At 38.5% G+C, this 15,427-nt stretch overlaps 1 protein-coding gene across 1 annotated transcript in view; it reads right to left on the reverse strand.

Annotated features, from left to right (window-relative positions):
- LOC103766346 (roundabout homolog 1) overlaps positions 1 to 15,427 on the reverse strand; it is a 57,359-nt gene that overhangs the window by 34,193 nt on the left and 7,739 nt on the right. Inside the window, exons 6-9 of the mRNA XM_029961443.1 lie at positions 14,492 to 14,723; positions 13,109 to 13,230; positions 9,424 to 9,595; positions 2,004 to 2,201 (exon numbers count right to left, since the gene is read on the reverse strand). Of these exons, the coding sequence (XP_029817303.1) occupies positions 2,004 to 2,201; positions 9,424 to 9,595; positions 13,109 to 13,230; positions 14,492 to 14,723 (724 nt within the window). The remainder of the gene's footprint in view (positions 1 to 2,003; positions 2,202 to 9,423; positions 9,596 to 13,108; positions 13,231 to 14,491; positions 14,724 to 15,427) is intronic.

Genomic DNA, 15,427 nt, shown 5'->3' on the forward strand with positions numbered 1-15,427 from the left:
AAAAATCTCAAACTACTACCTTGTTACTCTTCTGTGAGCTAAGTACTAAAACTAGTTTAGTTTCTTAAGGAACTGGGGAACAGATGAGCAGAGGTTCAACTATAAGAAATTTTTATCGTTACCACATGAAAGAACAACTTCTTTCTTAGAGCTTCTATTAATAAACTCTTCTGAGTGTGTAAGACTGCTAGTACAATATGTATGTGTGGGAGTAGTGAAGTATTTTAACAGCTGTCAGGCCTGAAGCTAAATATAAAAATAAATAAAGAAATGCAAGACTGAAGAAAGTTTGGGCTTGCAGTTGTGATTTGATGCCCTGCAGAGTGGCAAACTACTTTACAATCTATATTACACTAAAGACTGCTTTTTTTCTTGAAGAATACTTGATACCGGAGATGTAGACCCTACTTTTCTGTACAGTTTCATTTAAATCCCCACCAAATTACACAAAAGACATTTATACAGCTATTGGGGGGAAAAAAAAAAGCTGTTTTGAACAATAGCTGATGTCACTGAAGCAACCATTTTTAAGAACAAATTGTATGCCTTTTGCTTAATCATAGGTACTGCTGAAAGCACAGTGATGTTAGTTTGATAGAACTGTAGAAAGGCAGTATGGCAGCATGCTATTAGTAAAACAAAACAGCACAGGCCAATGCAGTAGAATGTGGGAGTCTGTCCTAGCTAAGAAATCCCAGCAGAACAGAGTCAAAGGTGGAACTCCTTCCCGATTCCAGTGGTTACAGCTCCACTACAGCCACTGTGCCTGAAGTCTACGGTGAGCATTGATACTTAATTAGCAGGGAGGATATCTCAACTCTGCAACACTCCAGAATTATTTCCATCTTTCCACTCACTCATGTACTATTTTTAACACTGCTTCTTTTATATAGCAACACACTGTTACTGTTTAAAAACATTCGTGTTAGATTTGCCTATTTTTCTTGCCTGTCAAGCATTCACTCTTGAAGGGACTAAAGAATGGAATCTCATGACACCTTTCATACATTAAGATGTGTCCACCTTTTAAGCCTAGGCCTATCTTTTCATTGCTAAGTATCAGATATTTTCCTGCTATTCCTTCAAAAGCAGGATCTCCCATTTTCTGATTCATTCCAAATTTTATAGCTCTTGCTCTAGGAGTGACTATGAGGTACTGCTTTGAGATGTAATGAACTGCAGCCCATTGAATTCAACTTCAACTTTGGGGCTTAATCAAAAGATTACTGAATCAGGAGGAATCCAGTTTTTATTCCAGAAGATCTTACAGGTAGAAATTCTAGCTTTGTTTGTCAGAGAGTATACTGGAAAGCACTGCGAGTCCACTGACAATGTGATATAAAAGGTGTCAATAACATGAAATAACACGAAAATGGAGAATGCTTCAAGCTGGCCCCACTGCTGCCATTCTAACCAAATGCAGATGCAGGATGTGACAGCCCCAGAATTCAGACCCGGTGAAGGGCCTCACAACAGCATTTATGAAAAGAGCCTTGGAAAGCAGACTTGACTGCTGTGCCTCTGCAAACAGCCACTTCACCACACTGCCCCAGAGTAGAAGGAAATCCAAGTACCCACACCAAAAGCGTTGCTGTGATGTACACCACTGTTAGAGTTCTCAGCAGCAAGTAAAGGGTTGAACAGGAGGGTCAAGGAACTACCATCCACCTGGCTCCTTTTCAGATGGTACTGTGTCAGACAGCAACGGCATATTGGAAGCTCCCAGTCTTAAATCCATCTTTACATTTCCCCTTTGTGGGAGCATCTTTATGAAAAGCTAGTCTAGGTATTTTGCTAAAGACTTATGCTTTAAAGCCAGATTTCACACGTTATGTAAATATCGCTGCTTTCTGCATTGGCTCCTCACCCACACCTCCTGGAAGCATTGAAGTAATCTGATAATTCCTGATTCGGGTCCTAGAAGAACAGGGGACTGATGACCAAGTAAATAGGCAGCAAACAGGCATTCAGCAGCCAGCAGACTGAAACACATAATACGGCACCTTTTCTGATACCAGCGTAAGTACTGGTGAGTCCATTCCGCTTCTTCCTGTGGCGATACAACCAGATGCTGAAGACCATAAGGATAATCCAACAGGCTGCACCAATTCCAGCAATAAAGGCAGGCTGCTTTACAACGTCAGAAATCTGCTGGGCTAAGCTGACTTGATCTTCTGAAGACACAGGGTTTCCATGAGAATCTGAAACAGAGGCACCCAAAATAGCCAATTAATTTGAATGAACAGCTGTAAAAGGCACTGTGAAAAGTTCAGTAACAAAACTGTTTTTCCATTTGGGTTGCCAGTCAGATAACTAACATAACTGTAGTCCAGTTTTTCAAGGTAAAATCCTTAAGATTGCTCTTTAAAATCTGTTTTTACAGGTCTAGATAGAAATGCTTTGTTTTCCATACAAGACAGGTACCTCCAACATCACTGACTTTTGTTTGTTTATGAAATCTGCTAAAATCAGGCTACCAGGCATACAAATAGAAATTTAGGCTCATAAATTACAAACTTTTGGACTGCTATGTCTTAATTTTTTTTTTTTATTTTAGCAAAGAAACATCAGCTTCAGAAAATTATTCAGAAAATCAGCAAAGAACACAGCAAGTAAAGGAAAGCTCAAGCTTGAATCATGAGTAGTAGGCTCTGTCCATAGGTAGAAATCAGCTCCTCAGACACCCACTGAAAATCACAGAATAACAAATTCAAACTACATTCATATGAGGTTGGTATTGATACATCTTAATCTAGCAGTTCCTGACAGATTACTTAAATCTTGTATTAGCACTTTAATGTACTCTTTGCAGTCTCGCAGTCTCTCACTTTGACCTCAATTAAAAAAAGGCTGAATATTTAAAAGGATGTAAAAAAGCAAAAGTATAAAATAACCAATCCTGCCCTCTTAGACATGGATATAAAAGCTAAAGGATAACTAAAAAGTGAATTGGCAAAAGTAGCCAAGCAGCCTCATTAGTACTGAACAGGCAGTGTTTTTCAAAATCAGTTTATCCTTAAATACCCCATGTCAAAATAAAGAACATGTATTTTTACACACACTATAATTTTTTTTTAAATAGAGACCACACCTGCAAGATTTGGTCTTTTCTGCTCTTGCTGTACAGAATTTTTGCAGGAACCTTCTAGGAACAGCAGTAAGAAAATCCAGTTAGTGACTAACACTTTCTAACCAAACTGAAGCAACTAAAAGACAAAATACTGCTTTCCTGGTGTGCTTTACCACTACAGTGAGTGCTTACTGGAAATTTCATTACTGCACAGGGTGAGGGCAAGAATTTGAAACCTCTACTCAGAGCGGATATTGCTTTACACATTCCACAGCTTAGTCTTTGAAATGCCCATTTTTACTCCTGTGTAAATCCAACAGATAGTTGTTTTTTACTATTGGTAGTGACATGAAATTCAGAATGAGAGATAAGTGTTTTAAGGAGAAAGGTGCTGTTATTAATTCTATTAATGTGAACTACGTAAGAAATGAAAACCTATTTACTTAAAACCAAGACCTTTTCCCTAGAAACTAAGCAGTGAATAGAATTTTTTTTACAATGACATCTTGCGTTACTTCAAAATAAGCTGAAACAATATATAAGAAATTGAAATACAAACAAGAGACTGAATCACAGCAAATTATACAAATGACAAACCTCCTCTGGAAAACGACACCTTTTTGAATGGGAAATGGTTAAATTGATAAGCTTCTTCCAATGAAGAATTCCAAATTCCAGTCTTTGCAACAATAAAGTCATATATCTGTTTTGCTGAGAAATCACCCCTGTCTCTGACTGCCACCTTATTGGAAATTTTATTTCATATTTCAGGTCCCTTTATCTTCTGTGATCCTAAGTGCACTGCCTAGCCTCAAAGTTCACCAGGCAGACTCATTCTTTTCTTACTAATACACCCTTTGTGTCTGCTGGGTTTATGGATTTCATGCCTATTTGTGCAAGGTTAAGATGGGTTGCTTCAGATTTTATGGAGACAGCCAAGTGAAGTTCCACACAAGTGGCCAGATGGGCTTAAATGTATAAAGTATACTGTGACCAATGAATTAAAGCTGTCACTCTCTATCTCATCTTTTGTCTCTCTGCAGCTGAGGCCATATTAAGATATGAAAACTTGCATCATCAGTCTCTTTTCAAAATGCATAATTTCTGCATTTTTAAACAGCTACACTACTTTCTACAATGAAATGCAATAGAGCAAAAGATTTATGGAGAATCTATGGTCCTGAATAAATTCGGAAGACTAATAAATATTTTTCTCTAATCCTTAAAATATATATATTTAAAACAATAAATCCAGGAGAAAAAAATAATGACTAACTCAAAAAACAAATAAGAATGCTTTTTAAACATGTCAACCATTCAGCCATATAGAAAGACAGTACTTTCACATACAGAAACATTTTGCATTGCTCAGTGAATGCCTGTCTGAAGACTATAAAATCCTGCAGAATCTCTTTGAACGTTTATTATTCTAATTTTTAATTAACATTAATTTCATGCTATTATTTGACTTGTCATTGCAAGCAAAATAATATACTTTCTTTTAAGAAATTACGCTTATGGCACATTGTATATGGGTGGACTGTTAGAGCTATTCCATTAGCTGGTATTTATTTACACACATAGTGAAGAGAAAAATGTGTCTATATTCACACTCAGCATCAGACAAAAGGAGATGGAACGGATTTCAAGAGGTCCCATTTGACCCATGTCCTACTTCTCTTATAATTCAAAAATAGAAAGTAAGCTAAATATAAAGCAAAGGGAATGAAATCTAGTGAACTCCTTATCCCCAAAAATTTCCAGGAACTTTATCTCAGAAGCCTTTCTTTGAGAAGGACATCTTCCCTCTCCACAACAGCCCTCAATCTTCAATGATCAGTCATGAAAAAAGCTCCTGAACAAAAAAAAAACCAACGTACTTTTTCTTCATCCCAGGAAATTTCTAGAAGCTTTGATTGAAATATAAATGGTTCATAATGAACATTCCTGTTGCTGCTTGCACTCCTTGGGGAGATGTGCCAAAATAATAAGTGAATATAAACATTCTACAGCAAAGTGCATCCTATTGCCAGAGCAGCAGCCGCAGCATTTAATGTACTTGAAAATGCCTCAGAGTTGTTGGAGCAGGCTGATCCCACAACTCCCTAAAACCAGCATATTATCACAGTGACTCATGCCTTCTTCTACCCCAAGATAAGAGCATTCTTTTTAATCACAGATAATGTTGCTATGGCTATTGCTCATAAGCTACTCGATTTGACTGTCTTGAAGCTCCAAGTTTCAAACTTCAATAAAAAACTAATTAGAATTTACACAGAGAAGAACCTCTAATTCCCTGATGTTAAATATTCATATAAATAATAATAACATAAAAACTATCACTAAGTTGCTAAAGCATAAATTAGAGATTAGTATACAATTAAGATTGGAATGCCAAAGATTCAAAAAAGACTGGAAATTCCAGGTTCACAGGTGTGCAAAGAACCTTAACTTGGCCTTGCACATGTACAACCTATGGAATGGTACTTTTCCACATGCATGTCTCATTCAGTACTCAAAATGTACAAACAGTAAGGAGAAATATCTAAGTGCTGTTAACACTGTTAATTCTCACAATTAAAAACTTGCAAAACACCTGGAACCTGTAACATATTGTCCAAGTGTCTTCTCAAATATATGTCCGTGATGCAATATGAAAATTATTTGGTAAAATATTACCAACATAAGAATATGCTATTTTGTCTCCTTTCTAGTTATGTATGCTTCCAAAACTGGTAAAATATCATTATTGCACTTCTATCTTATAACATACAGTTGGAGGAGACAGCACCAAACTGGTTTGCTGAGATGGAAAAAAAAAAAGATTATTTTCTTCAAGTCGTTTTCAGGCCACAAACAAAAATATCAACAAAAAAAGGGGTTGACAGAATGCCCTGAAGACATGCTAGCTAGTTCCCAAATCACATCTCCTAAATAAAGCAATTAGAATAATAAAGATTCAATGAGACTTTCTTGTGTTTTGTACACTTGAGACATCCAATGGTTGAATATTACGCTCAACCTTTAATTGTGCAGTAATTGTGCAGACATCTAATAACAAATAGCTGCATACCATATATTCATACAAACTGTGTGTTTGAGAGTAACATTAACCACAGTTGTAGGGCTTCTCAGAGCTGGTACTGGAAACAAAGTGTGCTGCAATATGTTCCAATGTCACTACTTATTTGTCAACAAGCATAGGTAATACTGCCAAGCTCCCATAGGTGGTAACCTATTACTTTGCAAAAGTTAGGCTAGAGATCAGCAAAAAAATGTTGTGCCAATTCTCATCTTTTTATATAAAGCATTTTTGTAAATGATGCCTTCAAGTTACGTGTTGTGACAAGACAAAAAAGGTCAATTGAAATTCTACGATTTTGTTTCTCCACAGCACAGTATTATAAGCAGAATACAGCAAGTTATGTCTAGGTCTCAAAAAATAATTTTTTTTCCCTAACAACAAAGCTCTTGCAGTCTTTCCTTATGTAAAATAGTACATTTCCTTTTAAAATAAACAAATTGTTTTCCGGTCCTTGGAATTCCACAGAAAGCTTTAAAAGGTCATTCAAAAGCCTAGAGGAAAATTCATAAGCCTCATGGGGGGGTGTGCTTTAAGAAGACATATGATTTTTCAGTTGATCTTATGATTTTAAACACTGGAAGGTGATTTTATGAATAACAAGCAAGTCATATTGTTGTCTTGTCCCTGGTGGCACGGGAAGTCTGGGGTACCACAGCTCAGTGAGCTGCTTCATGTCAGCTGAGACGTGGAAAATGAAAAAGCTTCGAGCTTACAATTTGTACCTGTCTTTGTAACAGGTTAAGTGTGTGCACAAGGTCATTTATCACAGCTCAGTTGATGCATGGGACTGTGATTGCACGCCTCAGCTCCCAGGGAATCCAATGTCTCCTGTCCTCCCCTCTTGCTCTCATTCTGGAAGGTGGCCTCCAAAAGGTGAAGTTTCCTCCTGTCACACATCTGGTTGAGACTCTGCCCAAGCATGTCTCATCTGTGGGGAGCACCCCACACAGCACACAGGCTCAAACTGAGGTCACTGTACAAGACAGTAGACTACACTGAGGAAAAAAACCCCTTATTTGGATGCTCCAGAGCCAGCCACAACCTAGTCTCACATTTTTGTAAGAAAAACACATTATGCGGAGAGAGATGTCAGATTTTAATGGAAAGTTCCTTAAAAAAAGTGAACCTCTAAATCACATAGTATATTCTGTTTTCACACAAGGAATTCTTATTTTACTTTTTTTCTTTAAAAAAGGAAAGGTTGTACTAATTCAGATATCAGGAAAAGACTTCCTAAAGAAATAGTTGGGGTCAGTGCCAGAAATGCAGAAACCTAAAGCTGTTGGTGGCAAGCATGTAGTTCCTAGAGCATGTAGGTACAGGGAGTGAGGGCAGCTTCAAACCTTCTAAAAGCAGCATCCCTAGTCCTCTTCCCTCCCCCTCCTTGGCCTCCCTTCCCTCTCTCTGGAACCATGTAATTTATCGCTGGTGAGAAGTGCCAATTGATGACATCAACAAATTAATTTCCTTTCTTCAGAAAGCTACCAGAAAACTCTAATGTTCCACCCCCACGCTGGGAGCACTTCTAAAAACTAAGAATGCAATTCCTTGAGGGGGCTTGTTCCTTGGAGGAACTTGTATCACAGGGTAGAGTTGGATAAACTGCAGCCATTCTTCTACCTGGATGATTTTAGGTTGATCTCTGCTACCAAGGAATATTACTCCTTAAATTTAAGTACAAATTTTCAGCAGCCTTCTGCAGTACTGTCTAGGTATTTATTTGTGATGCTTCCTGTGGCATGGATGTCCACAAGACTCCTGTCTTCAGATCTTTGCCATGAAACAAGCAAATTATGGGATCTACTACAGCATATCTAGAACTGGCCATGTCAATTAGAAGCCAGCAGTGAACACTATGAAAGCGAACTCCAACCACAAGGAAATACGTGTATTCTACTAGACTTGCACATCTAAACACCTTTTGAGGTGTGTGATTGCTTCTTGTTTTCTAACATAGTGCCAATAAAAGCCAGGAATCCAGGAGCAGGCAAAAATCTTACCCTGACAGTCTCACTTGTTTCTTTTTTCCACATACCAAAACCTCGAAGTGATTAAGTTCCATTACAAAATTCACCTTCATTTAGTATTTGCTTATCATCAGAGAAATGGGGGGGGAAAAAAGCGGTTATGAAATCTTCGGCTTTGAACATTTGAGGTTATCCTCATAAGCCTCACTAACGTAGAATTTTCAGAACTTAAGCCCAGAAAGCTGACTGGAAAGCTGACTGTAGGAAGCTGTGAATGGTAGCTGACCGTAGGAAAGAGCAATCCAACAAATAACCATGGGGTTTTCCTGTACTAATTCCACATTAATGGAATATCATAGAAGCAGTGTGTAATTTTGTTGTAAAATCTCTATCAGTGTAATTGGGAGTCATATGCCTGCATAATTTAACTAAGTTAAAGAGGGACTTCACTTTAATAGCCAAGGAAATGTACATATAATATTCCATATTAGTTGCTCTGTCTTGTTTTCACATGCTGTTAATTATAGATTTTTAAATACAACAAGTGAAATAAGAAGGAAGACCTACTAATGATACAGAGACAGACGGGACATAAAGCCCAAAGCAACGTGCTGAGTTTGCTTTCACAACTATATACTCTAAGGATAAGATATTTTGCTACAGGCATACTAGCAAAGCAGCATATGACTACACTTAAAGCTACTTTAAGTAATCTTCAGGTAACCAACAGCAAAGATGCATTTCTCCCAAAAAGCTCCAGGAGCAACGCCCCTGATGTGCATTTCTGACAGAGATGTTTGGTGTTAATGAAATTAGAAGGTCAAGATTATTGTAAATCATCTGGATACCTCCTTTTCCTGTACTCAGGTTATTTACTAGCTCTCACACAGAGTTGATATTTATTGTGCCTAATTTTAGCATGCTTGGTTGTTCTTTTTTTAAATAAAGATAAAATCTGATCAAGACAAATTACATCCCTAAACTAAAGTGATTCAAGACTTAGTGATTCATGCTCCCCTACATGTTTTATTACACCAGTCTTAAGGCTGAAAATTCACTTTGAAAAGTCAACAACCAAACTCCTGAACTGGGAGACTAAAAAAAATGTGTTGTTATAACCCCATCTTTACAATGCAGTTTTAAGGGAAGTTTTAAACCAGAAATGCCAAATCCTGCTATTCCAAGGATCAAGTAACGCTATCTATTTCACTTGTCTTGAAAGTATTTCCGGTGCCATAAAAGACAAAAGTAAACAAACAGAAATCATGGAAACCAAGAGGCAGGATTACCAGCAAGCTTACCTAACTGGATAAACTGGGGATCGCTTTTCACTCCAGGTCCTGCCCCAGTACTCGCTGCCACTTCCACGCTGTATCGAATACCAGGAACTAGGGAGGGGATGACTACGGAAAAGGTGGTGCCATCCACTGTCTTGTTTATATGGTATCGACTTTCATTGCCAAGACACCAAACCTGAGGGGAAGTAAGTGCATGGTATGTACAAATGTTCAACATTCAGCACTGAAGGATAAGCAGAAGGAAAGATGACACATTCTCTTCTTCTGGATAAAGGAATTTACACTTTGTCACTACATCTGCAGTCATGGATTGCTGTCCTAGGCACTTTACGAATAATGAAAAGCTACTTTTTGTTCCAAAGAGCAGATCCAACTACTACAATTATTTGATGTGTTTGTCATAAATCATTCACAGTTCAACTGGTGTTAATAAAACTAAAAGCACAGAACAAGGAAGGGAAGCCCTGTAGCCAAGAACTGTTCACATAAACAGCTAAGTAAGAGCATTCGGTTAAATGAATTTGCCATTCTCTTGCTCAGGAATTATTTGTCAAGCAAGGCTTTCATCACTCAAGTGCATGAGCAAGTCTTTCATCACATGACATCACAAGAGAACTGATGCCATGCTGGGATCCAAATGGTCTCTTTTTTTTGTTTTTTTTTTTAAAGATGGCAGTAAGAGGCAAAGACTGAGTGATTTTCTGTCTTCTAATTGAGAGACAACAGCATGACATCAGATCTCATTTTTTGAGATCTAGACCAGGATACAGGTCTAGCAACTTCAAATCATCACTTTGCAAATTATATCAGTGACATTAAATGATATGGGAGAAACAAGATGATGAGATATTTTTATCCTTGTAGGCCTGAACCACTGATGTGGTAAATGCTTTTTAAGATTATGGTTGAACAACTCAAGGTGAAGTAGCAGCCAATCTAGATCTGTTAAAAAAAAAGATGAAGCTGTGTTGATTTCGGTTCTGTCCCCTTTCCACAAATGTATTGCTCTACAAAGAACATCTATCCAGAAAGTTAAATTAGTTAAATTCAGTACTTTATCTGTAAAGAAGCAAACCTGGCTGAGAACAGCAGTACATCTGAGCCTGGGTTGATTGTACATAGGAGGGAAGATTTTGCTTTTGACATATGGAGCTCCTAAAAGATTTAGTACCCAGATAGCTGCTTTAAATCCCTTGTGCAATTCTGCTGCTGTGCAGATTGCCAGGTGAGTGAGCTACAGTTTCACATGTAGAACAATTGCCACGGCCCTTTCTTCCTGGACACTGGAAATTTTATCTCACCTTCAGGATGCTGTAAGACCCTTTTTCCTTCTCTGAATGCCAAGGATTGAAACAAGGCTAGTGGGACACTGTGAGGATGTGAAATGTACTTTAAGTCCCTTTGAAATCGAATCCCAACACAGGATATACATAAGTGCTGCTGCAGAGCAGGTCAGAGCACACAAAGAGAATCTCCTGTTTGTATTCTGATACTATATAGAGACTTTTTCAGTCAGTACTTCTAGTAAAATTAATACTGTTCTTAGATCCTAGAGGATGGTCATGAAAATGCTCTTATGTAAATAGGAACTCAATTAAGTGTCAAAGAAAACATTTAAATCTACATTTTGACTGCAGTAATTTTCACAGAAATTGTTACTGCCACCCTGTAAAATGGTGCATATGCAAACAATGGAAACAATTTATTATGTGCTTGTGACTACGAACTACTAATTCAGGAAAAAAAGTTCTGTTCTTAGGCACTCAAGTACATGAAGAAATGCATGATAAAAGAAACAACAATGTTATGTTAAACATCAGGTTGTTCAGTACAATACTGTATTGATTGTATAGCTCAATAGGCAAGTGAAAATGAACTTTTAGAGTGCTACAAAACAAGGGTGAATTCACATTATAACAGATGCATAAGTGAAGAAAGAATTAGTATAACAAGAGAATTTCTAACTTCATGGTAAGAAAGGAAAAAATGATTTCTGCTGTGAATTTGAATTTCTGGTTTTTTGTTTGTGATACTGACACTTCTTCAATTAAGATGGTTTACTTCTTCCTATTTAGTTTATCCTTTAATTAAAGTAGGTATACTCTTGCCTTTGATTTGAGTTGCTGAGAAAACAATGAATTCCCACACATATGCATATCTTTTTTTTTTTTTTTCTGGGAGAAAACATTAAAGATAGAAAAACAAAAAAGGAAACAAAAAAGAGAAAATTTCACGTGACTTCGTTTTTTTCCTTGTTATTAGTTTTTAATCTTAAATAACTAGTTCTGCATTCATTTAGTTTTTAGACAAAACCAGTAGTTACACGTAGCAACTTAAAGAGCAATGACATATATATTCATTGCGTCTGTTTTCTGTCTGTGGTGAAAAGCACAAAGGAAAATAATAGCATCAACACAAGAAACGTAGATGTGAAACGTGCCAGTGTGCCATCTACTGCCACACAAGCACTGCAGGATGCTTGCTCCTCCATCTGATAGCCTATTCCCTCAGAATGCTAGCAGGTGGGGTAGGTATTATATCTACTCGGAAATGGGAATTTCCTGACTTTTATTGTGGTGTCCTTGCAACCTTAACATTCCTCTCATGTAGTTTCTTGTTGGAAATAATTCCATCTCTCCAGCTCAAGGTCTGTCTTTAAATGAAATAACTTCACAAGTATTTTTTTTCCAATTACATTATATATCTGAAACTAAGCCATAAACGGATTTTTTTTACCAGTTGACCGGGTTCTTAAAAGGGTTTTATTATTCTAAATTGACCATGAAGCTTAGCAATCTCTTCTCTTTTCCATTTCTACTCAGGGAAAAGAAACATCAGAATGAGTTTTGATGGCTAGGAATATATGTTTATAGCACTGTGTTTAAACCTGAGAAGTAGCCAAGACATTCTCATTTGAAAGATTTTCTCAATCATACGCATTTGCAGAAGACTGAAACCAAAGCTCCTGCCTCTCCATGGCTACAAAGCTTACTTGATATCCACAACTAGACATTCAAAACATCCGTAGCTTGCTTAGGAAAAATAAGCTTAATTTACTTTGCTATGTAAATTATCACAAAAAAATTTGAACTGTTTGTAAATGAACATCAAATAATAAATATTTATGATGTACTTTCAAATAGTTAAAAGTTAAATAGCATAATGAGAACTGTGTTTGGAAGAAAAGAAAAATTTCCGTACACTAAATAGATTTATTATTATACAAGCACATTCTTCTCTTGAAAGTTTTCCGTTTGTTTCAACTACCCAGTTACGCATAATTTACTCAGATCTTAACACTGTTAATTATTATCCCCAAGCTTTTCAACTCATTAAGCCTGTTTATATTTACTACCTTGGCCAATGCCTTAGAGTCACAAAATGGTTCTCATACAGGTATGGTTCCCCCTCTACTTGAGTGTGCATTTCTCAAGTTTTAATGAAGGCAAAGGATGTATCTGTTTTCATTAAGAGTGTTGACCCCTTGCTTTGACTTATGGAGGCTGTTTTAATTGCCTTTCCACCATCTAGGCAGAACTACTAAATATGGAGTTTGAGTCACAGCAGTGATTTTCTATCCCGTTTTCTCTGAGTAACCAGAAGATGGAGCCAAGCACCCACGAACAGCCCATCCCTCACTACCTGGCCGTGTTCCCTCTGCCAGGAGACCAAGGCATGCCAGCAGTACCTTATATTCCTGAACCATCCCGTTCTGGTTGTCCTCAGGGGGTGGCTGCCAGGTGACCACGATTGCTGTCCCGTTCCCATCGTTCTTAGTTACTGAAACACTCTGAGGTGGAGCACTAGGAGCTGTTTGTTTGGAAAGAAGGATTGAACAGTTATGTTTGTCACACTCAGAAGCAGGGTTTTTAAAGAGGAAGATGGTTTCTGGGCTATACAAATGCAATCTTCTGTGCCCCATCCTTCAATGAGGGCAGCTCTGACTACAGGGTAAAACGATATGGAAGGAAAGTGTGTCAAAATGCAACCAGGTTCCTGGGTTCTGCAGTAGTCTTGCTGTGTAGGACAGGAAAAGTCACACTCATCACTAGACTCTTCAAGCTCAGATACCCTTTACCTGAATGTCACAGTCTTGAGCATTGAATTCATCAATGGTCTCAAATCATCTCACCCAGCACCAACAGTTTTAAAAAATAAAGACTCTAAACTGACCCCAATCTAAACTTCATTTTCCTCTAGTGTGTCAATAATAACGAGTAATATGAAACTTATTAAAATCAGGACAGCATGTGTTTACACAAATATTAACACATTTATAACAATAATTTATGCTTTGCATTTGAAATAGTCCTCCTAAAAACCGGATGCTTAGTTGATGCTTGGGATGAATGCAGCTATGCACACCTCTTGAACCACTTGCAGCAATAAACTGGAGCTACAGGGCATTTATAATGGGGAAGGAGGACAGAAGGGGAAAGGTTGTACACCCTAGCAGAGGCACTGAAGGCACTGGCCACCTTGCATACTCATTATGCCTGTGCAGCAACAAAAGGAAGAGTTTTATGAACCTTCTCTTTTTAACACATGTATGAGATGGAAATGCATAATTTAGTCCACTATATCTGTTGCCTTCATTCATCTTTTCACTTTGTCTCACTGATTGATCCAGATATAAAAGCCTTCTAAAAAGCATGGTTTCCATTCCCTCAGCTGCAGCACTTTGATGATTTCTGTGGTGTCTGCTATCTACTCAAGATAGTGATTAGCAAGTGCTTGAATCTGACAGAAGTCACTTGTGACCAGCCCATGAACTCAGCAGGGAGGAGTGCACACTGCAGGGAAGATAAAGAAGCGCATTTCCCATTGTGTGTTGGAGGGGATTTTTGCACATCCCTCTCTCTCTATCTCTCCTGCCTGGCTCTGAATATTTACTTCTGTGTCACCAAACAATTCACATAATGATCAGTCGGACACAGCCTCCTCTGCCACAGATTGCTGCTCTCAAACGGCACGCACTTCAAACAAAATCAAATAATGAACATATCAGAGGAAAGCTGGCCAGACTGCTACTTCAAAAAGGAAAGATGAAGACAGTCTGGCTCCTACTTGCCTTCTTCCAGGGTCTTTGCAAATTTCACTTCACTGTCTGCTCCCTGAAACTCATTAAAAAAAGGGCGGGCCTTGATTTCGTAGTTCACGCCTTTCTTCAGCTCGGGAATGATAACGCTGTTTTTGGTTGGAGTCCTCACTTCAAAGATTAACCACTCTGACTCTCCGTAGGATGCTGGTGTAGGCCGGTACAGAATTTTATATCCTTGAATGTACTGGGATTGCTGGTCCACCTGGCAAGACAGCAGAACACAGAACACGTCCATAAACAGACAGGAACCAGGGACGATGCCCGTGACACTGTGCCCGGTCCCTGGGCCACCCCGCTCGTGTTACTCAAAGTAAACATCACTGCCACAGCAGACAAAGGCTTCTTGCATTACAGCAAATTACAGGCCTGACTCGCAAGTGCATTAATCTGCTTGATGCTGGTAGAACTGTGCTGGTTTCCCTGGATTTAGGAAGGCATTAAAGGCGGATAACGGAGTTGTATAGTATGTCTCGGCTCCATGAAATGAACAGTCTTTGCATCCACAGGGTGACATAGCTCGGCACAGGCCAGACTTCTGCCCACCTGAATTTGCACAGCAGCGCAGGGGGCACACAGGGAAAGAGGGATCTACAGTGCCACAGTTCAGGGTGATGAATACAGAGATCAAAGAGAGAGCCTGCCACCTGTCCTGAGATGTAGAAGCTTCCCAAAACCCAAGCAATGAGCACTGCTTCCTGCCTGCTTCACTTTGGAGAAAGTGAATTGGAAGGACAGCCAGCTGGCACCTTCTCCATGGCTGTGGCTGGGCTCTGTCAGATCTGTCCAAGCGCTTCCCCCATGTCCACCCCCTCATCAGGAGGATGTTCTGATGGAAGGAAAGGGCTGTTCCAAGAGGGCTCTGGGGAGGCTCATAAAACTCAGTATGGCAACATGGATGAGATTTGG

The sequence above is a fragment of the Manacus vitellinus genome, unplaced genomic scaffold, assembly GCF_001715985.3.
Source record: "Manacus vitellinus isolate BGI_N305 unplaced genomic scaffold, ASM171598v3 scaffold_34_pilon, whole genome shotgun sequence".
Taxonomy (NCBI): domain Eukaryota; kingdom Metazoa; phylum Chordata; class Aves; order Passeriformes; family Pipridae; genus Manacus; species Manacus vitellinus.